Raw genomic sequence first — 22,770 nt, 5'->3', positions numbered from 1 at the left:
AGCACACATTTGAAAAGAAAAGTTAACTTTGTTTCCATGAAAATGTTTCTGTAGGCCTGAAACAAACCTGTTGCTTGCTGTGGGACAAATGGCACAAAGGACCCTACCTCCCCCCACGGAAAGCCTGGCGTGCATCCAAGTGGTTTACAACAACAATATAATGTGGCTTGCCTGAAAGGTGTGGAACCCAAGTGTCCTTTAGACTTGCTTTCTCTGAAGGCAGTTATATGCAGGCCAACTTTTTTGGCTGATGCATGACCAGAATGTAAGAAGGAGGTGTAAAAACAGGGGGGATTAAGGGAAGCTGGAACTCCAACTTCAAAGGGCAAACTCCAAACACAAAGAGACTAATAAAAACTCTGGTTACAGGCTGGCCCGGAGTGGCAAATGGCATGAAAGAAGGGAAGCTCATATGTGCACATATGAAGATTCCATTTGTTTAAAAGAACTATTATCATTTAGGCATTTTGCTCAGCAACCGGTTCTTGGCTGATCTGGAAAAGTCCTGCATTTAAGAGTTGGTGAACTGGCGAAGGGTGAAATTATGAATGTGGAGAGTAAATTACATGTTCATAATTATTATGTGTTCTGTGAAAACAGCAGGAAATTGCCAAACGGTCATGCAAAAAGGTGCAAACCTGACTGCTGCTTTACTTAATTGCCCATGATAGCTGAATTGGAAAATATATATAGTAAGGCAGTTAGTAGTAAATCACAAAGTTTAGACACATACCTCGATTTTACCAACATATGACATGAAAACAAAGGGGATTGCAAATGGAAGTTGCCATATGTCTGTTCCAGATTCTTAAACCAATCCATAGAGAGAGGTCGAGAGTTGGGAGGAGAGAGAAGGGTGACTGTCCTCTCCTATATGCGAGAACTCTTCCAGGGTACTCCCCAGGATTGTAAACTTGGTGGTGTCAATGCTGCTATATTATGGGGATGCACTATGAGGAAGGGAGAGAGCTGCTAAAAAATTACCATTGAGACAGAGCTGCTGAAAAATGATCATCGGGAGAGAGCTGCTAACATTACCATCAAGGGAGTTACTAAAATTCACGATCTGACAGCAAGAAGGAAACCCCAGAAGAGATTACATACATTGAATTTGGGTAGAGTGGTCTATTTGAGCTGTAGGTCTTTGAGGATGCCTGAAAAGCTGACTGGACCCTATGGTGGAAAACAGGGAACCATCCTGGGGAGATGAGTGACCAGATTCCTGGCCTTTCCTTTCAGAGGGCCCTGTCCTGAATATTAAAAATATTTTTTTTATGTAAGTAGAAGTGAACCCTTTGCATCCAAAAGGTGGGGGAATCTGCCAGCCTTAAATCCTTTTGCTTTATAGCGGGTGGGGGAAGGTGCAAAACTGTCTAGATCCTTAGCCTTTTTAACTAAAATTAATTATTTAATTTATTCCCTTTGGCGGAAAACTACGGGGTGATTTTTGATCAAATTCGAAATTAACAAAGGTCACTTCCCAGTGTGCGCTGAAAAACTTAATTGGGTAATCCATTTTGTCCTGTTGACCCCAACTTCTTTAAGGAAGAGGGGTGTCTTTGTTCTTAAATCAGTCCAATATATGCTGGGACCGTATGTGCGCTTGAACTCATGACATCTCATTCAACTGCCGATTTAAGCTGATTCAATTTAAGATACTCCATAAATTCCACTATACTCCGATTTAGATTGAATCACATGTCAAAAACCATCCCCCCATATGTCCAAGGTGTGGATTAGATGTTGCAAACTACCTACATATGATGTGGTCCTGCCCTAGACTCTCCCTGTTTTGTGGGGAGGTATGCACTAATCTATCTGACATATTAGATTGCACTATCACCCCAACTCCACTGGTCTGCCTCTTCCACAAATTTCCCCGGCTTGGGCGTGACTCCAGGAGATTGGCTTGCCTATGTATGCTACTAGCGACATGTATTCTAATGCTATGGCTCTGCCCCGGGGTCCCCACACATGCTCAGTGGCTCCGGGATGTCTTTTCCTTTGCAGATGGGGAGCAGGTTCAAGTGGATCTAGGTCACCTGGCCTAAGCCCCGCCCACCTGGTGCCTTCCTGCCTGCTGCTCTTTTTCACCACTTAGCAGGCCCCACCCACCTGGTGTCTTCCTTCACCATCACTGTCCTGTGGCCAATGCTGGATTTGACTTTTATAGACTTCATTGACAGTGCATCACTCTTTCTCAACTCTCATGCTGGACTTCCTTTGCATCTTGTACTCATGGTGGACCTGAATAATGCTGTTCCCATCTTCATCTTGTATCCTGGCTTGCAACATTATGTGTTACTACTGACTTCTGCAATTGTATTCGCTCTCCACTCTTGCTTCTCCACTCTTTTTGACTGCTTACTCTATTTTCTCTCCTCCTTTCCCTTCCCCCTTTTCCTATCTCCTCCCCTTACTTTCTTCTATGCACTTACTCTATCAGAATTGTCCCTGGACCTAATATGATAGCAACCTCTTCTGTTTCCTCCATCCTCCCATTACTGTTTTTTTCCTCCCCACCACCCCTTCAGCACTATCTGAAATGTCGTCAGGCCTAGTATGATAGTCGCTTGTTTTGTTCCTCCCCTCCCTTTCGGCACCCCTCTCCCTCACCTTTTATTTTTCTCCGGCTCTACCAGAAATGTTGTCAGGCCTAGTACGGTAGTCGCCTGTCTGTTTCCATTTCCTTCCCACTCTCCCCCTCCCTTCCTTATCTATGTCTTAGCTCTTGCACTATCTGAAATGTCATCAGGCCGAATACGATAGTTTCACATCCTTACTGTTCATGGCCTGTAAGAATGTGGTTGTATTCTCCCTTGTTCCCTCCCTTGCCTTGAAGCGCTTTGAAACACTTTGTGTACAGGCGCTATATAAATAAACGATCATATCATATCATATTGTGTCCAACGTTCCCCAACACAGGCCTTTCAGTAGAGGGGGGGGTCTGAAATCCAAAACGTCTTCAATCATCCTAATTTTTCTGTCAGACTTCCACAACCCAGACCAAAGTAGGGGGAGATCCTGAAAAACACACCGCTAAATCACCCTGTGTTTATTTCAAACCAAAAGTGTGAATGAAATCATGATTGCCATATGCATTTGTCCAAATCTAAAAAACCAAACTGCTAGCCTTTTAAGCGTGCAGGAAAATTGAAATTGCATAGCACTACATTTGTAAATTGTGTTCACTGACCAGATCTAATTATTTCTTGAAATGAAATTTGTAGAAAGTAAAGAATTGTGATTTGTGTTCTTTTCAACTCACTTGTGTAATGTATTTATGTTGAGAGATGTTTATTGTGTTGTGCCACAGATAAAGAGATGTTTGGCATTTCAGTGTGAGTTTCTTAACATCTAATTAAAATAAACATAAATATATTTCCTGTACACCGGCTTGGATCTTGGCTCATTGGTAGCTCAGAGGAGGGATCCAAGGGGCATTAGAAGAATTGGAGATAGGGCTGAATAAAAAAATCCATTAAACAGTTTGTTGCGTGACACCTTGAGTGGAGAGGGAAGGAACTCCCTGTGATGAGGGTGGCCTCTCAATAAACCATTACAGTAAAGCTATGACATAACGTGATACATACTGTGTTGGAGTGCTTCAACGATGATGAAAACTGAAAGCTGCCAACCAGGCATCAAAATGGCTGACAGTTCAAATTCTAGGTCCCATTCTGCAGCTTGAGATGTCCACACACTTTGCCGCGACTCAGTGACTTCTCTGCCTTACGCCCTTTCATGTCTTGGCATAAATATGTTTATTTTTCTTCTGGAGGCACTCTTCTAATCTTTGCTCTTTCTCTTTTATCCGAATTTTGAGCTAGAACACTGCACAGTCATTGATAACAATGCATTGGCAGGGCTGCTTGTCACTCAACCATCTCCACTGTTTAGGAAAGAAACACAGAACCTTGGCGGCATGGCTGTTCGCATTTCCTATAAAGGCGTCCTCACTTTTGTTTTCCCATTGGTGAATGTTGGTGAGAGCTACGTCCAAGGGCACTACAGCCATGTACCTGTACGGAGGGGTGGCAATTGTGAAATGCAGCTGGATCTCTTGAGAATTTGGAAAGTGGATTTGGAGTGCATTGCAATTAAAGTTACTGTGTATAACAAACAAAGGAAAAAGCAAGCCGCTGCAGAACCTTTGCCATGTGCCTGCCTTACTTCCTGTAAACTCCAACCTGCTGCACAATCCACAATTAAAGCACTGGTGAAATGATGATCATTTCTACCAACGTTACCCTTCTTCTAGCTGTCAAAAACACGGGCCAGTTAATGGTCAGTAGGTGTGGTAGAGGTGGCGGGTAGGGGTGTTGCTAGGTCTGGAAAAGATCCGGGCCTACGCTAATGTCGGGACTGTTGGGAATCAGGACTAGCTAGCCTTTTGCTTGTAGACCTTGAGCTTCTATCCACGGCTTCAACCAGAAAAACTTGGAACTATACCCCCCTCCAAACCCATTCCCTAGTAACGCCTCTGGCGGCGGGTGGAGAAGAGCATCAACAAATGTAGAAACAGAGGCCTAAAGTGGGAGGGATTCTGTTGGGATGTGTGTTGTGATGCTACTTTGCTTGAACTGCAATTAATGAGCATTTTCAGAGGCTTGGAGTGGGCCCTTGGTTGTGGGGCTCCCACTGCATGCCTGTTGGGCTACTCTGGAAAGATGCAGAACTGTGGGAAGCCTCGTAGAGAGATTTGGGAGGATGCACACACTAGTGTTACAAGGTGAGAGCTAATAGATAGCAGGGGCTGTGATGAGAAAACAAGTGACTGTGGTCGAGGGGAGCTGCAGTGCACACCCACACGTGGACACCGGGGGATCTGCGCCCATCCATGATTTCGAGAGCTAAAGTGAAGCACTCCTTGTATGGGAAATTTGATGACTGCATCCATACAGAGGAGGTTTTTAGAGTGACATTCTGTTGGAGGGTAAGGAGAGTGATAGAGGAATACACAGACAGTGGATAAAAAATACTAAGGGGGGAGACATGAAGGTAAGTGGGCATGTGATAGTAAAATACTAGTAGACAGCAGAGACATAAAGGCAAAGAAAAGCTGGAGAGGGAATACTTAAGATGTGGGGTAAACATGAAAGGAACATGGCAATGGAGAGTGAAATACTAAGACAAATGGGGTAATGAATGGACAATTACTTGGAGGGGAGGGAGGATGGAGGCGAAAGAAAAGAAGGAATGTGGGAGTACATTACTTAGAAGGAACAGAGAAATAAAGGTGGTGAATTGCAGTGGAACTGCACAGACAGACATGCATGGACAGCAGACCCAAAAGAGGGAAACATGAAGGAGGGATGGGGACATATATGGCAAGGGTGGGGGGGAGTGCCATAAGGGTAAAAAAACAAGGAGGAACAGAGAAGATGAGGGTCAGGAAGGCCACAGAAGCAATACTAAGTGTGTGAGGGGGAATGAAAGGAAAGGTGGCCCGTTGGGTGAAATAGTGAGCAGGCATAGAGAAGATGAGGGTCAGGAAGGCCACAGAAGCAATACTAAGTGTGTGGGGGGGTGAAATGAAAGGTGGCCCGTTGGGTTGAAATAGTGAGCAGGCATAGAGAAGATGAGGGTCAGGAAGGCCACAGAAGAAATACTAAGTGGATGAGGAGGAGTGAAAGGAAAGGTGGCCCGTTGGGGTGAAATAGTGAGCAGGAATAGGGAAGATGAGGGTCAGGAAGGCCACGGAAGCAATACTATGTGGGTGAGGAGGAGTGAAAGGAAAGGTGGCCCGTTGGGGTGAAATAGTGAGCAGGAATAGGGAAGATGAGGGTCAGGAAGGCCACGGATGCAATACTATGTGGGTGAGGAGGAGTGGAAGGAAAGGTGGCCCGTTGGGGTGAAATAGTAAGCAGGAATAGGGACGCAGAGGGACACGAAGTCTGACAAAGTAATACTAAGTGGGTGGGGGTAGATAACACATGAAAAGAGGCCTATAAGGGGGAGATACTGAGTAGAAATAGAGACGCAGAGGGACAGGAAGTCAACAGAAGTGGTGAAGGCAGCTAGGAAAGGAAAGGTGGCCCGTTAGGGTGAAATAGTGAGGAGGAATAGAGTAGCAGGTGGGCAGGAAGGCTGCAGAAGTTATTCTAAGTGGGTGAAGGAAGATATCAAATGAATAGTGATCCATAAGGGGGAAATACTGAGTAGGAATAGAGAAGTGGAGGAAAGAATGTCCACAGATGTAATACTAAAATGTTGGGGTTAGACATGCAAGGAAAAGTGGCCCGAACGGGTGAAATGCTGATCAGGAATAGAAAAGCAGAGGAACAGGAGGTCCACAAAAGTAATGCTAAATTGGTAGAGGCAGATAGGACGGGTAAGGAGGCACTGAAAGATTGAATTACGAAGAGGCAATAGAGAATTAAGTGTGGGCAATACCCATGAAGGGCAGTTAGTCATGTACCAGTGGGACTGACATACAAACGGGGCAAATGGCACATGTGAGATTAAAAAAATAGGAAGGGATAGAGAAATAGAAGGGCACAGAGGTGGTCCATGGAAGTGATGTTGGGGTGGAGGGTGCAAGATATGAACAGACAGAAGGAGTGTGAACGTGAAACACTGAGATGCCAAAGACCTAAAGGCGGCCTGGAACCGGGAAGTACCATGGAGGTGCAGAGATTAATGGAAAGGGGCCATGAAAGGGTTAAACACGATGGGGAAATATGAGGGGGCAGAATTCTGCCCTAACCCGGCCGGCTCTTTATAGACAAGAGCCTTTATTGGGAATGTCTCACCTCCCTTGCCCCCCATCCCCTGCTCCCGCTCCCGCCCTTCTGCTGTCAGCTAATTTGAACTTTGAAGGGTAGAAAATGTCCATGGTTGTGAGAAGCGGATCTGCAGACATGCAGTTAGAAGGGTAAGTAGCAGCAATACAGATGTTGCTACAACTTTTAGTATCACCAGAGGAGTTTTGCTTAAAGCCACAACTGATTTTTGGTTTGTGAGAACAGGTCCCGAGTTTCTGAGCACCTATCCATGCGTCTATGAGAACATGCCCATGAGTACATGAGTGCATGTGCATGCGTATATGAGAAGATGTCCATGAGTTCATGAGTGCATGTCCATGAGAACATCAGTGCATGTCCATGCGTATATGAGAACATGTCCATGAGATACATGACATGTCCATGAGTACATGAGTGCATGTCCAGGCGTATATGAGACCATGTCAATGAGTGCATGTCCCTGCGTATATGAGAACATGTCCATGAGTTCATGAGTGCATGTGCATGAGAACATGAGTACATGTCCATGCATATATGAGAACATGTCCATGACTACATGAGTGCATGTGCATGCGTATATGAGAAGATGTCCATGAGTTCATGAGTACATGTCAATGAGAACATCAGTGCATGTCCATGCGTATATGAGAACATGTCCATGAGTACATGAGTGCATGGCCAGGCGTATATGGGAACATTTCCATGAGTTCATGAGTGCATGTCCATGAGAACATGAGTACATGTCCATGCGTATATGAGAACATGTCCATGAGTTCATGAGTGCATGTGCATGAGGATATCAGTCCATGTCCATGCGTATATGAGAACATGTCCATGAGTACATGAGTGCATGTCCAGGCGTATATGGGAACATGTTCATGAGTGCATGTCCATGAGAACATGAGTGCATGTCCAGGCGTATATGAGAACATGTCCATGAGTACATGAGTGCATGTCCAGGCGTATATGGGAACATGTCCATGAGTTCATGAGTGCATGTCCATGAGAACATGAGTGCATGTCCAGGCGTATATGAGAACATGTCCATGAGATACATGACATGTCCATGAGAACATGAGTGCATGTCCATGCGTATATGAGAACATGTCCATGAGATACATGACATGTCCATGAGTACATGAGTGCATGTCCAGGCGTATATGGGAACATGTCCATGAGTTCATGAGTGCATGTCCATGAGAACATGAGTACATGTCCATGCGTATATGAGAACATGTCCATGAGTTCATGAGTGCATGTGCATGAGGACATCAGTCCATGTCCATGCGTATATGAGAACATGTCCATGAGTACATGAGTGCATGTCCAGGCGTATATGGGAACATGTCCATGAGTTCATGAGTGCATGTCCATGAGAACATGAGTGCATGTCCATGCGTATATGAGAACATGTCCATGAGTACATGAGTGCATGTCCAGGCGTATATGGGAACATGTCCATGAGTTCATGAGTGCATGTCCATGAGAACATGAGTGCATGTCCAGGCGTATATGAGAACATGTCCATGAGATACATGACATGTCCATGAGAACATGAGTGCATGTCCATGCGTATATGAGAACATGTCCATGAGATACATGACATGTCCATGAGTACATGAGTGCATGTGCATGCGTATATGAGAACATGTCCATGAGTGCATGTCCATGAGAACATTTCAACGAGTACATGAATACATGTCCATGTGTATATGAGAACATGTCCTTGATTACATGAACACATGTTCATGACTATATTAATGCATCACTTGAAGCTATCAGTTTGAGGGTGCATTAACTGGCGGAAAGTAGCCCTTTGTGTTTGCTTATATAGAAAGGAAGTTATTCCGGCGCACAATGTTAAGTGCTAAGACGCTAAATGGAAATATATTCGGGAGGCATTGCTAAGAAGTGAACAGCAGGTCATTTACAAAGAGCAAATTGTCATCTGAACCGAAAGCAGAGACTGCCATAACAAGCGGTCCACAGAAACAGCAGGTAGACTGACAGCAGTACATATATAGCTATGGGTTTCAGGTGGTCCACAGAAACAGCAGATAGACTGACACCAGTGCATATATAGCTGTGGGTTTCAGGCGGTCCACAGAAACAGCAGATAGACTGACACCAGTGCATATATAGCTGTGGGTTTCAGGCGGTCCACAGAAACAGCAGGTAGACTGACAGCCGTGCATATATAGCTATGGGTTTCAGGCGGTCCACAGAAACAGCAGATAGACTGACACCAGTGCATATATAGCTGTGGGTTTCAGGCGGTCCACAGAAACAGCAGATAGACTGACACCAGTGCATATATAGCTGTGGGTTTCAGGTGGTCCACAGAAACAGCAGAGAGACTGACACCAGTGCATATATAGCTGTGGGTTTCAGGCGGTCCACAGAAACAGCAGGTAAACTGACACCAGTGCATATATAGCTGTGGGTTTCAGGCGGTCCACAGAAACAGCAGGTAGACTGACAGCAGTGCATATATAGCTATGGGTTTCAGGCGGTCCAGAGAAACAGCAGGTAGACTGACAGCGGTGCATATATAACTATGGGTTTCAGGCGGTCCACAGAAACAGCAGATAGACTGACACCGGTGCATATATAGCTGTGGGTTTCAGGCGGTCCACAGAAACAGCAGGTAAACTGACACCAGTGCATATATAGCTATGGGTTTCAGGCGGTCCACAGAAACAGCAGATAGACTGACACCAGTGCATATATAGCTATGGGTTTCAGGCGGTCCACAGAAACAGCAGATAGACTGACACCAGTGCATATATAGCTATGGGTTTCAGGCGGTCCACAGAAACAGCAGGTAAACTGACAGCAGTGCATATATCGCTGTGGGTTTCAGGCGGTCCACAGAAACAGCAGATAGACTGACACCAGTGCATATATAGCTGTGGGTTTCAGGCGGTCCACAGAAACAGCAGGTAAACTGACAGCAGTGCATATATCGCTGTGGGTTTCAGGCCGTCCACAGAAACAGCATGCAGACTGACACCAGTGCATAGATAGCTGTGGGTTTCAGGCGGTCCACAGAAATAGCAGCTAGACTGACAGCACTGCATGTATAGCTGTGGGTTTCAGGCGGTCCACAGAAACAGCAGATAGACTGACAGCAGTGCATATATAGCTATGGGTTTCACGCGGTCCACAGAAACAGCAGATAGACTGACAGCAGTGCATATATAGCTATGGGTTTCAGGAGGTCCACAGAAACAGCATGCAGACTGACACCAGTGCATATATAGCTGTGGGTTTCAGGCGGTCCACAGAAACAGCAGATAGACTGACAGCAGTGCATGTATAGCTATGGGTTTCACGCGGACCACAGAAACAGCAGGTAGACTGACAGCAGTGCATATATAGCTATGGGTTTCAGGCGGTCCACAGAAACAGCATGTAGACTGACACCAGTGCATATATAGCTGTGGGTTTCAGGCGGTCCACCGAAAAAGCAGATAGACTGACAGCAGTGCATATATAGGTATGGGTTTCAGGCCGTCCACAGAAACAGCAGATAGACTGACAGCACTGCATATATAGCTGTGGGTTTCAGGCGGTCCACAGAAACAGCAGGTAGACTGACAGCAGTGCATATATAGCTGTGGGTTTCAGGCGGTCCACAGAAACAGCAGATAGACTGACAGCAGTGCATATATATGTATGGGTTTCAGGCGGTCCCCAGAAACAGCAGATAGACTGACAGCAGTGCATATATAGGTATGGGTTTCAGGCGGTCCCCAGAAACAGCAGATAGACTAACAGCACTACATTTACAGCTGTGGGTTTCAGGCTGGTGGTTTCAATACACTACATCTCTTGTCCACTTTGAATACAGTTCCAGAATATTTTGCTATTAAAACAATATGTAGGTGATTTAAATAGTGTGATCTCACTAGAAAGCAACTGAGCACTCTACAAAAAAAAGGGACTGGAACAGAAATTGGACTTTTATTTTGCGCTAAATGCTGGAGCCCAGCCTGTAAGCGCGGGGCCAGGCTTCGCACCTGTCATGCTCTCTGTTGTTTTGCTTCCAAGACAAACACATTGCCACTGAGCTATCCACCCATTAATTGGGGGTCACAGTGTCCGTCTGTGATCCTCATTGGTCAGTGAAATGTTCCTTCTTTATTGGCATTCTACAGAACGAAAGACAAACACATAGATAGATCGATAGATTTCCGTCCATTATGATCATGTCAACTACACTGAGAGATGTCGTAAATAGAGCTTGTTAACACCTTAACTGCCAGGCTATTATGCAAGTCTATGCAAAAAGGACGAGCATACTCATCCTTGGCTTAATGGCAATATAGCATAACACTCGGCAACATCTGTCTGATAGGCATACTTTCTCGCTTGCTCCCTCTCTCCATATATTTAGTAGATGCCTATGGACTCTAATGGTGAAAGGAAACAGGGATATATAGACTGAAACTGCAATTCGAGGGTGATCAGTGTGCCCTTTAAGTGGCCCATAGTCCTTTTATTGGTACAGCTTGGCAAGTGGTACAGCGAGTAGAGCAGAGCGCTTGCTTTAACATCCGTGCCGAGCCTGCTAACGCAGGTTCGAATCCCAGCAGGGGCCAAACTCACCCTTTCATCCTCCCGAGGTCGATAAATGAGCACCACACACCGTGGGTAACAATAAGCAGCGGTTCGTAGCGCTATATAAGTGCCTAATTATTATTATGAATCACTTATGGAACCCCTTCTTAGTAGCCAAGAGCAAGTTACATTTGCGTGTTGCAAGACATTTCTCTTGGCCAGATACTATGTTGACAGGGAGTTTATAATAAGGTCCCCGCCCCGCTGTAAGCAGTGGCAAGGCCGCCACCTCCACTCGACTGCGATGTTTACTCTCAGTGCTGGCCATTGGGACCGTTTTTCTCTGTCTCTCTAGATCGGGCCAGTCCTTTTGCGCCCAATAGTGTAGCCGATCTGCTTTTGTTGCTGAAACCGGGACTCGAACAGGGGTCACCAGGAGCAAAGCCAGAGCCTTCCCAAGTAGACTTCTGGCGCATCTGGTTAGAAGACTATCAATATTCCTGTTAGAATTGCCCATTTAAGAACATATTCAAATACAGCTTTCTACATTTAAAAGATGTGCACCTTTTCTAATGTGCTTGCAAAATTATAGGAAATGCCCCTCCTTTCTTTAATAATGTATTCATTGATCTCCTGAAATGTAAAGGTTTATTTAGGGGGGTGGGGGACTGAGAAAAATCTCCTGTGTTCCCTCCTCTTCCTAACTTACAACCCCCGACCCGCCTAACCACCAACCCCCCTAACCCTCCACCCCTGCCAGCCTGTGGCTGGTGGGATCCCACAGTTACTAATCTCCATTTCCAGCCCAGCTTACTCTGTAAAAGAATATGTTATAATGATGACGCAGGATATTTACCTATGGATCCAGCACATTAACTGCTCATGACGTGAGCAGGAAAGCGACGATGAGTGACAATATTTTGCACACAGGTAAATATAAAGGCATGCCAGCAACATGCAGTGTCTGCGTGCTATTCTGATGTCACAATGCTGTGTGCATCTTTGACCTATCAACATACTTGGTGAGTAACTATATACTAAGCTCCTATTGCTGCTGTTAAGGTGTCTCTGTGAGTTAAGTGCTCGCTTCAGAGATCTGTGTGACATCTGTAATCACTAGCATGAATCCCGGAAAGTCCAAAACAGCCGTCACTCTCCCGCCTGAAGAACATAGGTCTGAATCCCGGCAGGACACGCCCAGCGCCCCATATTTCCACCTGCATTGAATGACCACAAATCCCGCTCAGTACTAAAGCCTATGCCTGCAAAGCACCTCTGAGTATCCCGCAGGGCCCAGTTAGCCTGTTGCCCTTCCACCTGCTGAATCCAGGTGCAAATCTGGGCATGGCCCACTCAGCCGGTCACCCTTCCACCTGCTGAATACAGGTGCAAATCTGGGCATGGCCCACTCAGCCGGTCACCCTTCCACCTGCAGAGCACAGGTTCGAGTCCGGGTAGAGCCCACTCAGCCGGTCACCCTTCCACTTGCAGAGCACAGATCGAATCCAGGTAGGTCCCACTCAGCCGGACACCCATACACCTGCAGAGCACAGGTTTGAATCCAGGTAGGTCCCACTCAGCTGGTCGCCCTTCCACCTGCAGATCACAGGTTAGAATCTGTGTAGGGCCCACTCAGCTGGTCACCCATCCACCGGCAGAGCACAGGTTCGATTCTGGGTAGGGCCCACTCAGCTGGTCACCCTTCCACCTGCAGAGCACAGGTTCGATTCTGGGTAGGGCCCACTCAGCTGGTCACCCTTCCACCTGCAGAGCACAGGTTTGAATCCGGGTAGGGCCCACTCAGCTGGTCACCCTTCCACCTGCAGAGCACAGGTTTGAATCCGGGTAGGGCCCACTCAGCCGGTCACCCTTCCACCTGCAGAGCACAGGTTTGAATCCTGGTAGGGCCCACTCAGCCGGTCACCCATCCACCGGCAGAGCACAGGTTCGATTCTGGGTAGGACCCACTCAGCTGGTCACCCTCCCACCTGCAGAGCACAGGTTTGAATCCGGGTAGGGCCCACTCAGCCGGTCACCCTTCCACCTGCAGAGCACAGGTTTGAATCCTGGTAGGGCCCACTCAGCCGCTCACCCTTCCAGCTACAGAGCACAGGTTAGAATCTGTGTAGGGCCCACTCAGCTGGTCACCCACCCACCGGCAGAGCACAGGTTCGATTCTGGGTAGGGACCACTCAGCTGGTCACCCTTCCACCTGCAGAGCACAAGTTTGAATCCGGGTAGGGCCCACTCAGCCGGTCACCCTTCCACCTGCAGATCACAGGTTCGAATCCGGGTAGGGCCCACTCAGCCGGTCACCCATCCACCGGCAGAGCACAGGTTCGAATCTGGGTAGGGCCCACTCAGCCGGCCACCCTTCCACCTGCAGAGCACAGGTTCGAATCTGGGGAGAACCAACAAAGCTGGTCACCCTTCCACCTACAAAGCACAGGTTCCAATCCAGTGAGGGCCCACTCATTTGGTCACCCTTCCATCTGCAGAGCACAGGTTCGAATCCTCACTGGGCCAGCTCATTTCTAACTCCTACATCTGCAAAATACAGGTCAGATTTCCTGCTGAAATACTTAATCCGTCTTCCTTCCACCTGCAGAGCATTGGAACAAGTCCCAGCAGGGCCCTCTCTGCCTGTCAACCCGCTGCCTGCACAGCAAAGGATTGAATGCTCACAAGGCCCGCTCAGTTCTGAAGCCTATGCCTGCAGAGCACCTCTGAGTTTCCCGCAGGGCCCACTCAGCGCGTTGCCCTTCCACTTGCAGAACGCAGGTTCAAATTCCTGGCATGGCTCACTCTACCCATAGCCCTTCTGCCAGCACACGTTTGAATGCCATCTCTTCACTGTTACATCCGAAGACCACAGGTTCAAATCCCGGCAGGGTCCAGTCACCTCTAAACCTGGCCAATCACACTCAGAACTTCACATTCCCACCTACAGTACACCGGGTTGAATTTCTTCAGGATGCACTCAACCAATCACACTTCTGCCTGCAACGCCTAGGTACCCTGGGGTGGCCCACTCCACCAATCACCTGTCCGCCTGCAGGGCAAAGGTTCTAATGCTACCAGGGGCCAGTCACCCATCACAAATCTGTATACGGGCCAAAGATTTGAATTTCCGGCAGAGCCCCCTCAGTTCTTCATCCTTCCGCCTGCTGACCACAGGTTAGAATCCCTACAGGAGTTACCCAGCTTTTCATCCTTCCGCCTGCTGACCACACGTTAGAATCACTACAGGAGTCACTCAGCTTTTCATCCTTCCGCCTGCTGACCACACGTTAGAATCCCTACAGGACTCACTCAGCTTTTCATCCTCCTGCCTGCTGACCACGGGTTAGAATCACTACAGGACTCACTCAGCTTTTCATCCTCCCGCCTGCTGACCACAGGTTAGAATTCCGGCAGTGCCCACTCAGTTCTTAACTATTCCTCCAGTTGACCAAAGGTGAGAATCACTAGACGACTCACTCAGCTTTTCATCCTTCCGCCTGCTGACCACAGGTTAGAATCCCTACAGGACTCACTCAGCTTTTCATCCTTCCGCCTGCTGACCACAGGTTAGAATCCCTACAGGACTCACTCAACTTTTCATCCTTCCGCCTGCTGAACACAGGTTAGAATTCCGGCAGGGTCACTCACTTCTTTACCCTCCCTTGTGCTGACCACAGGCCAGAACCACTCAATTCTTTGGTATTCCCAGGTTGACACACTTAATATAATTTAACTGGGTAATGGTCACTGTGATGGTTATAGCGCTTCCGAGTGGACGGGATCCGACATGAAGCACTATATAAAACGTGATTATTAACCAACTCTGCAGTTTTTCCAAATAATACAAAAGACGTAGTGCACTAGTTATGTATAACAGAAAAGGCTGTATGACTGTTCTTTAATGCAGTTGAGGGCAACTGGTAACACACCAAACAAAGAGTGCGATGCCCAAGTGGTTTGCAGATGTCGCCATAACTGCACAAATGTGATACTATGACATGGTTGTGTTTTTTTTGTCAGCCCTATCATTGCATACAACAGGTCAGTAATTCACACGAATGACAACATGCCTGTGAATTACGGGTTTTGAAAACAATTGTGTTTGTGGTCTACCGAATGGCTAACGTGTAATGTCCCTAGAAGGGTATACATTCTGCTGGCTGGTTCGGGATTTCCCACCTCGCCCATTGTCAGATGCTCTGCTGCTTAAACAACTCATTATAGAGACCGCCCCGGTGCACCCGGCGAGGGCTGCGCGGCCTTTGCGCGACGCAGTACTAGTCAGGCTCCGCACCACAGTATCGATTGGCTTTTGCAGATAGTTTGCGTGAGCAATTGCAGAATGTTCTAATGCATGGATCCATTTCTCCCAAATGGACGGTAGACAATGGCACTTGGGGCCTAATTCGCAGAGCATTTTCCAATGGGGTTTTGCCATTGACCTGCTGCGGTCCTGTGACGCAAAGGTGTGTGAGTGCCCCGGCACTCGAGGTACGTTGCCTCAATAGCCTCATGAAACTCTGAACACTTCCTTACACGTTTTATGTGGGGCCAGGAGGCCATTATTTTCCTGCGATGGCCAAACAGGCAGGATTTTAGGCCGCCAATCCCTCGTGGGGGACGACAGGGTTTTAGACCTAGTTGGGCACCCACCCACCCTCTGTGGAATTATTAATAATAAACGTAATTAATGGGTCGTTTTATACATTTAGACATTATTCGATGACATGCTTTTTTCCCCGTAATTTTCCCCATTGCTTGGACACTTCTGGGTGCTTTTGAATTACTTTTTGAAAGTGAAATTGAGTAGACACAATGCAGTACTTTTTTGACTTTGCAATTTGGTAGAGGTTAGCGCTCTGACGTGTTCTACTCAAATTAAGGGTCTGGTTTACAAAACGGTTTTGAATGGGACGTTCGGTTTTTAAAACATGTTTGTAAATCAGGACGCACGTTTCTTTTAGGGCTTGCGTCCTCGGCCCATCGAACAGCAACATCTAGGCTCTTCGTGATAGCCACAATATGAGAAACAAATATACAAGTAGCTCTCGGATGCTACTGTCAGCCGCACCCGGCGCTAAAACGCATATAGTCAATTCCATCAGAAGTATTTGCATATGGGCGCATTCTACATACGTGGGTGTACTTCAGTCGGGGGGAAAAGGAGGGAGGTTGCGGGGGGGGGGCGGTTTACACCCAGACATAGTTTAAGGCTCAATTGCTTTTTCTCGCCCTGCACGCGATTCTTAGAACACGCCTCAGAGTGGATAGCGATATTTCTGTGAACTCTCACACAACACGGGAGTTTAGTATAATTGTACTCAAGTGTATTTACTTTTGTTAGTTGGAGGAAGCGTTCAGTCAGCTTGTGGCGTCGCCGCGCTATACACCAGGAGAGCGTAGAGCCAGACACCGAGAACGCTTTACGCTCGGCGAAGTCGTTTCTAGACACTTGGCCTGCCCTAACAAAAACACCTGAAACCACCCTGGCCAGCAAATGACGGGGTAAGTCATTCCAAAAAAGCAGCTACATATGTTGTGTATGTGATTTTTCACGATTACAGAGGCGCTATATGTTTCTGTGCGCATTCTGCCCACGCAGATCGCTACACTGTGCTCCCTCCTCTGCAGCCGCAGCCCCGGCCGCATTGAGAGCCGGGGCCGAGTGGAGCAGTATTGTGCGCGAAGCGGTACACACGTGCTCGGTGCTGGATACACTAATTCCACCCCCTCCCCCTTCTTCCCCCCCCATAATACGCCCAGAGTGCCAGGAGTAATTGTGGGGGCGGGGAATCCATTTCATGGCAGCTATGCTCCTGGGAACGCTGCTAGGGTGGGTTAATATAATGCTAGAAAAAGAATGCAGCCAAACTACCAATTCTCCTATACACGATTTAGTGGGAAGACAGCACTAAACGCGAAAGAATGCCCGCCGTGATAGGCTAACTCTGTTACACACAGTTCATTGTGTTACCAAGAAATGACACTCATAATTATTTCATTGTGTTAACAATAAATGCCATGTATAATTATATTTATTTAACAACATATCACTATCTTTTTCGTTGTTCTTTTTGTGATCGAGAGAGTTGGTCTCGGTGGTGACGATGTGAACCAGTGACTTCCCCTAGTAACATTAACAAGACGCATGTATACACTGTCCATCTCAACTGAAGTGGGGGCGGTGGGGGGGAGGGGGGGCTTGCAGTTAGCTAGCGGCCCCTTACGCATTTACTGGTAGGTAAGGCGCTGGTTAGGCGTGGGCACCTGGCACGCCGAGCTGGGTGCAACTTGCAAAACATGGCCTCGAATCCCGACGGGAAAGGCTCCACATTTCATCCAAGTGGTGCATACATACCATACGGTTGAACGCCTATTATTTTAGTGCCTAGAAGCGCTGCCACTGCGGATGCGCGCTACACGCAATCACCGTGCCATTATAAGCCTTTCGGAAGAGGAAGATCGCAGTTCATTTACCCGATCTGCCGAAGGGGTGGCTAGGAACGTTGAGAAGGGGCTTGCGTGTGCGCGATCTACCCTCCGCGGCCCTGTTCCCGAGGGATCCGTCAGGCCAGGGAGAAGCAAGTCCCGACCACCGGCGCGTGTGGCACTTTGACCCGTCAGCATAATAGCACAACAGTCCCGCGCCATTCCCAATGCAGGAATACTAGAACTCACAATAACCGGAAGCACACCGGGTTCTCTCTCCCCACATACTACACAATCTTTCCCACAGTCCTGTTTTCTTTCAGAGAGACACATTTTGACGTTCCCAAGGCATGCATTGCGGCTGCAAGTTCGTCGAAGTGTGCCAGAAGCCACATGTATGTATATTCACACACACACATATATTTATTGTAAAGCGCGACGAAGGAAGAGTGTCTCTGGGCGCTTTCAAGATAAAACGAACATCGCGCGGATACTATTACGGGGCAGAAATTCTTCCAGGACCCGGGCTGTGATGCAGCACGACACACACCAGCAGCTCCCGACTGAGTGCGCCGTGCGAGGAGCATCGACCCACCTGGGCCGCAGCCCCCCTGCGCCCCCCTAAACACAGGGCGCTGGGCCTACCGAGGAGGTCACGACAGGTCTGATACCTTGGCCTGGCGCCCTCGCGGGCTCAGATAAGGCCGCAGCTCGGTGTGGCTTTCCGCGCCGACCACCTTGCAAGGAAGCTCGGCTTCGGCGGGCAGGCGGCGGCGGCGGCATCAGGAGATGGGTGCTAGCGGTAGCTCCTGGGGTTGCCCCCCGGCCCTAGGCATTATAGTATTATTAGGACAGTTGGCATACAGATCGTGCCATGGTGTATGCAAACACAGTCCCCCAAACCTCGACGCAAATTCTATAAATAGAGGTCACTCTGAACATGCCGAATTCTTCTATTTTCTATTAGGGGGGGGGAGAGTTTAGCCTCTTAGCTGAAACGGGCTGCTCGACTTTAAACCCCGGTTTTCCTCGCTCCGACAAAACGTGTGATCTTGGACACATCTATGTAGGGCTCTGCGCATCATTTTACGTGATATATATATATATATATATATATATATATATATATATCCATCCCCAAGGTTGTATTTGAAATGTTAAATTCGCTTTTATAAAAAAGGTTAACACTGTCATACAGCAACACTGTGCCCAAGTGGGGTAGCAACGTGCTTTGCTTGCAATTGCATCGTTAAAGCGGTCGTTGTTTTCTTGGCGGCGCCTCCGTTTACACTTTGTTTAAAAAAATAACATAAGATCGTAAAGCGGCAGGGGCACCGGAGAGCGTTCTGTGCATGAAAGGGGGTGGGAGGGTGCCACGGCATGTCCAAGTTCATTAATTCGGCTTAGATTGTTAACATATGTAGAAGCGTTCAGTGCCACAAAGCCTGCCTGCCCCTGGTTAAGCACAAAAGGCAGCCTGTGGCACCGTGTACCAAGTTCAGCCGCTAGAGGGCAGGCTTGACCAACCGAAAACAAGCGTTCGATATGGGAGGTGGTGACTTGCAGCTTCTGGTGATAAAGCAGACGAACTCTCTCTCCCAAGAACAGCCTTCAAAGAACAACGCACAAGCTCGCCGATCTTGTAAAGTTAAGTTGCACACAAAACGTCGCCGATAAGACGAACTGCATTAAAATATCCCAAACCTCGCGTCAAGTACCTTCGCTTATGCATACTGTACATCAGCAATTAAATGGCAGAACAAGTGGTCAAGAAACACGCTGGACGGGGAAGAAAGTCAAGAAAAATAGTTAGAGAAAAAGAAAAAAAAAACATATCCAACCTTTTTCCTTTGTGTGAGGCGCACCAGCTCGGAAATCTGGGACAGGTCCACGGCTTCCCAGTTGGCTGTCCCGGAGTCGGTGGAGTTTGTGGCAAACACCATCCTTTCCACATGAAGGAGGCAGCGGCGGCGGCGGCAGCACGCGTGTGTGTGCGGGAGCCGGAGAGCGCGTGTGCGGGCTCCGGGCCTGTGCAGATGGCCCCATGCACTGTCCTGCTCAGCGCTGCATCCTCGGCGCTCCGCACATCTCTGTCGAGGTGGGGCTTCGACGCCTTGATTGCTCTGCTCTCTGAGTGGCCTGGGAGATCCCGGGCCCGGACACTCCCCCTGCTCTCATCCGTGAGCTCCGATCTCCCCCCAGAGACCCCTCCCTGTATTATGTGTCTGTCAGAGGCTGCCCCAGCCGCGGCATTCACTAGGAAAGGGAAGTTTGTTTGTTCTCGCAGTGTGCACTTCAAGTTTTCAGCTGTCTGCCCGCCTGCCTCCAATGCGCCGCGTGTTTGTTTTACACATCGCAGGCTGCCTGCCTGCTCGTTAAAAATGCACTCAGCCTCCGAAGCTGAGCGCACAGCTCAAAACAATGCCCCAGCAAAACAGGCGATGTACTCATGTCTTGGTAACTTTCCTGCTCAGTTGCAGGCTGTGACATTTAAAGAACAGACTCGGGTGGTCGCACAAGCTGACGCGTTATCCCAAAACTCTACGTAGTATATTTGTAAGGCTATCTGTGTTATGCAAAGTACACGGATCGCTACGATCGCATAGGCGACGGTGTGCGCAACGCGCGCGGTACAATCGCGCAAAAATGTCCCTAAGAGTAGACTCTGGCATGGGAGGGTGGTAGGGGGTACGCGGGAGCGCACACGCCAGGCGAGGACAGGGGGAGAACTCTCTGATAGGCCGCCCGGCAAAGACTTTTCACGGGATCTGTCCCGTCGACCCCCCCTCCCCTCCTACCCATTGCAGCTGGGGAAGGGGGGCGGGGGAGCACCGCGTACCTTAATTTCACACAAAATGAATAAAAAATATATATCGCGCTGCGAGATGAGGCATCGTTCAGACTTGGCTATATTTTCTCTCGGAATATTAGCTCCGGCCTCTCACACCAATGTATAGACATGCATTTCGGTGACAGGGGAACGCATACGTGTCTGTGGGGGGCGGCAGAACTGCATAAGGGCTGTTATCGAATGTTATGGTCCGTTTCATTTAGTCGGAAAATGTCTTACTTAATAAAAATGTTCTGGGCTGTTTCATCTGACAATCTCCTGCTAGGTTGCATGCAGCACTCCTTCAAATAATGTATACTTTTAACATCATGTTCTTTTCCACATTTCCACAAAGACAATTTTTTTTTTCAATTCTTCAAGCTTTATTATTTCAAATATTAATTTTAATAAGCCCCCATGAACTAAAAAAAAAAAGATCTCTTGGCCAACCTTTATCCGCATGTAAAATGTGGGATTTTTGACATTTTTATTGGCATTTCGCTCCCTGTTATCGGGAAGGTCTGCCATTACGCTGGGAGACGGGATGTTTGCAGAGCAATAAAACAAAACGCACCAATTTGCCATTTCGGTGTTTAACGTGTTAGTCACCTTTAAAAATATATACCGCTGAAAGGGTGTGATAGAGGCGGTCACATGTCTAATTGCAAAGCGCCAGGCAGCCCTGCTGTTTGTTTCGCAGCACCCACGGGGGCCCGCATTCGTGTCACCTACACACTTTTGTCCCATGGGGGGGGGGGGGGTAGGGTGAGGGGGGCTCACAGTCCGGGCTCCGTCACTCAGCCACAGTAGCCGACCCTTTCCTCCCTTCACCGTGAACCTGTCTGAATTATTGCAGAATCGCCATTAAAATTTCACTGCGCCGAAGCGATCGTTTCTTCAGCTTTTACCATAGAAAGATAAATTACACTGAACAGCTAATAGCGCTCGGGAAAACAATACGCGGTAATCAATACTTATCGCATATTTCCGCCTGGCTGCGTTTTTTGCTGGAGGGAACCCAGATCCCGTAGACTGTTTCTTTAATAACACAAAAAAGAGAGGGAGAGAGCGAGCGACACACAGTCCCTTCGCTCAGTGCACACAATCACGATCAACCACTCCGTGCACGCGAAGTCTCCTTCCAAAAAGCTGCTTTTTGTCTATACCGTCCTTAATTCAGTAACATTGTGTAGGCGCGAGTGACAGGCTGAGCAAAGTGTTGGGATGTGTGACTGAGGACGGGGCAGGGGCCTCCCGCCACCCCCCAATTCCTCCAGAGACCCTCGGGGATGTCAGTACTTCACGGCCCGTCCGGTCTGGACTGCAGGACGTCAGCTTCCATTGCACCCACTTCCGTATCTTTTCTGTGCGCAAGTGACTACGCCGCCCAGCGCGTGGACACGTGACCGCACAGACGGCGGTCACCCCGGCAGCTCCGAGGGCCTGCTCTTGCAATAGCAAAAGCCACATTGAACGCGAGTGCTGCTGGGAGCCCGCCCAGCAGATCTTGGAATGCAAAATTAATTAAAAGAACTGCTTTTAATCGCCCATTCCTAACCAGCATTCCAGAGTTGCACTATGAAGTTCACCTTTAGAACCTGTTGCGAGGATTACACAATTATTCAAACATTAAACAAACAAAAAAACGGCCTTGGTGAGCTCCTTTTCAGCCATACTTGAGAAATGCCCCAGACACACTGACGCGTGTAATTCCCAATAGTCCTGTGTCATCGTTTTCTGATAGGAACGCCCCAGTCCAGCTTTGCGCCGGCCCGCTGCGCACAGAATGCACAATGCACCCTACTTTCCAGGCGCATCGCCCGCCCCGCTGCCTTATCTTGTCCCCTATTTATCACGTGATTAATGCCTTTAAAAAGAAGCCGTGTCCCCTTGCCTTCCAATTGCACCGAACGCCTCATTTGTCACGTGCTCAACCAGGGGGCGACCCGAAGAGGGTTACGTTAAAGGCCCATTTGCCTGAGAGCAAGGCTCATCGAAGATGTCTGCAGAGTGCCCTAGACGACACGCTTAATAGCAGATGAGACCGGGCAGGGCGTGTGCGGGGTATGGACCAGTCTCTCCATACACCATTAATCATCTTGCGTTTAATAATACAGGGCGAGGCAGGGCAGCCATTTCATGTAATTGCCTATTCACATGCTAATGGTTAATGGGTGTTTAGCCCACAGCAGAATCTGC

The 22,770-nt window shown here is 48.2% G+C and overlaps 1 protein-coding gene across 6 annotated transcripts in view; it reads right to left on the bottom strand.

Annotated features, from left to right (window-relative positions):
* Positions 1–22,770, bottom strand: part of PRDM16 (PR/SET domain 16) — a 1,279,606-nt gene that overhangs the window by 98,544 nt on the left and 1,158,292 nt on the right. Inside the window, exon 1 of one of the 6 annotated variants that reach the window (XM_069610224.1) lies at positions 19,583–20,961. The exons of the other annotated variants lie outside the window; for them this stretch is intronic. Coding sequence (XP_069466325.1) covers positions 19,583–19,684 — 102 coding nt within the window. The 5' untranslated portion in view covers positions 19,685–20,961. Of the gene's footprint in view, positions 1–19,582; positions 20,962–22,770 lie in introns of those variants that run through there. 6 annotated transcript variants of the gene reach the window in all.

Source organism: Ambystoma mexicanum, chromosome 8, assembly GCF_040938575.1.
Source record: "Ambystoma mexicanum isolate Mex_15411 chromosome 8, UKY_AmexF1_1, whole genome shotgun sequence".
Taxonomy (NCBI): Eukaryota; Metazoa; Chordata; class Amphibia; order Caudata; family Ambystomatidae; genus Ambystoma; species Ambystoma mexicanum.
The sequence above is the reverse complement of the archived record's forward strand: the minus strand, read 5'-3'. Positions and strand labels throughout refer to the sequence as shown.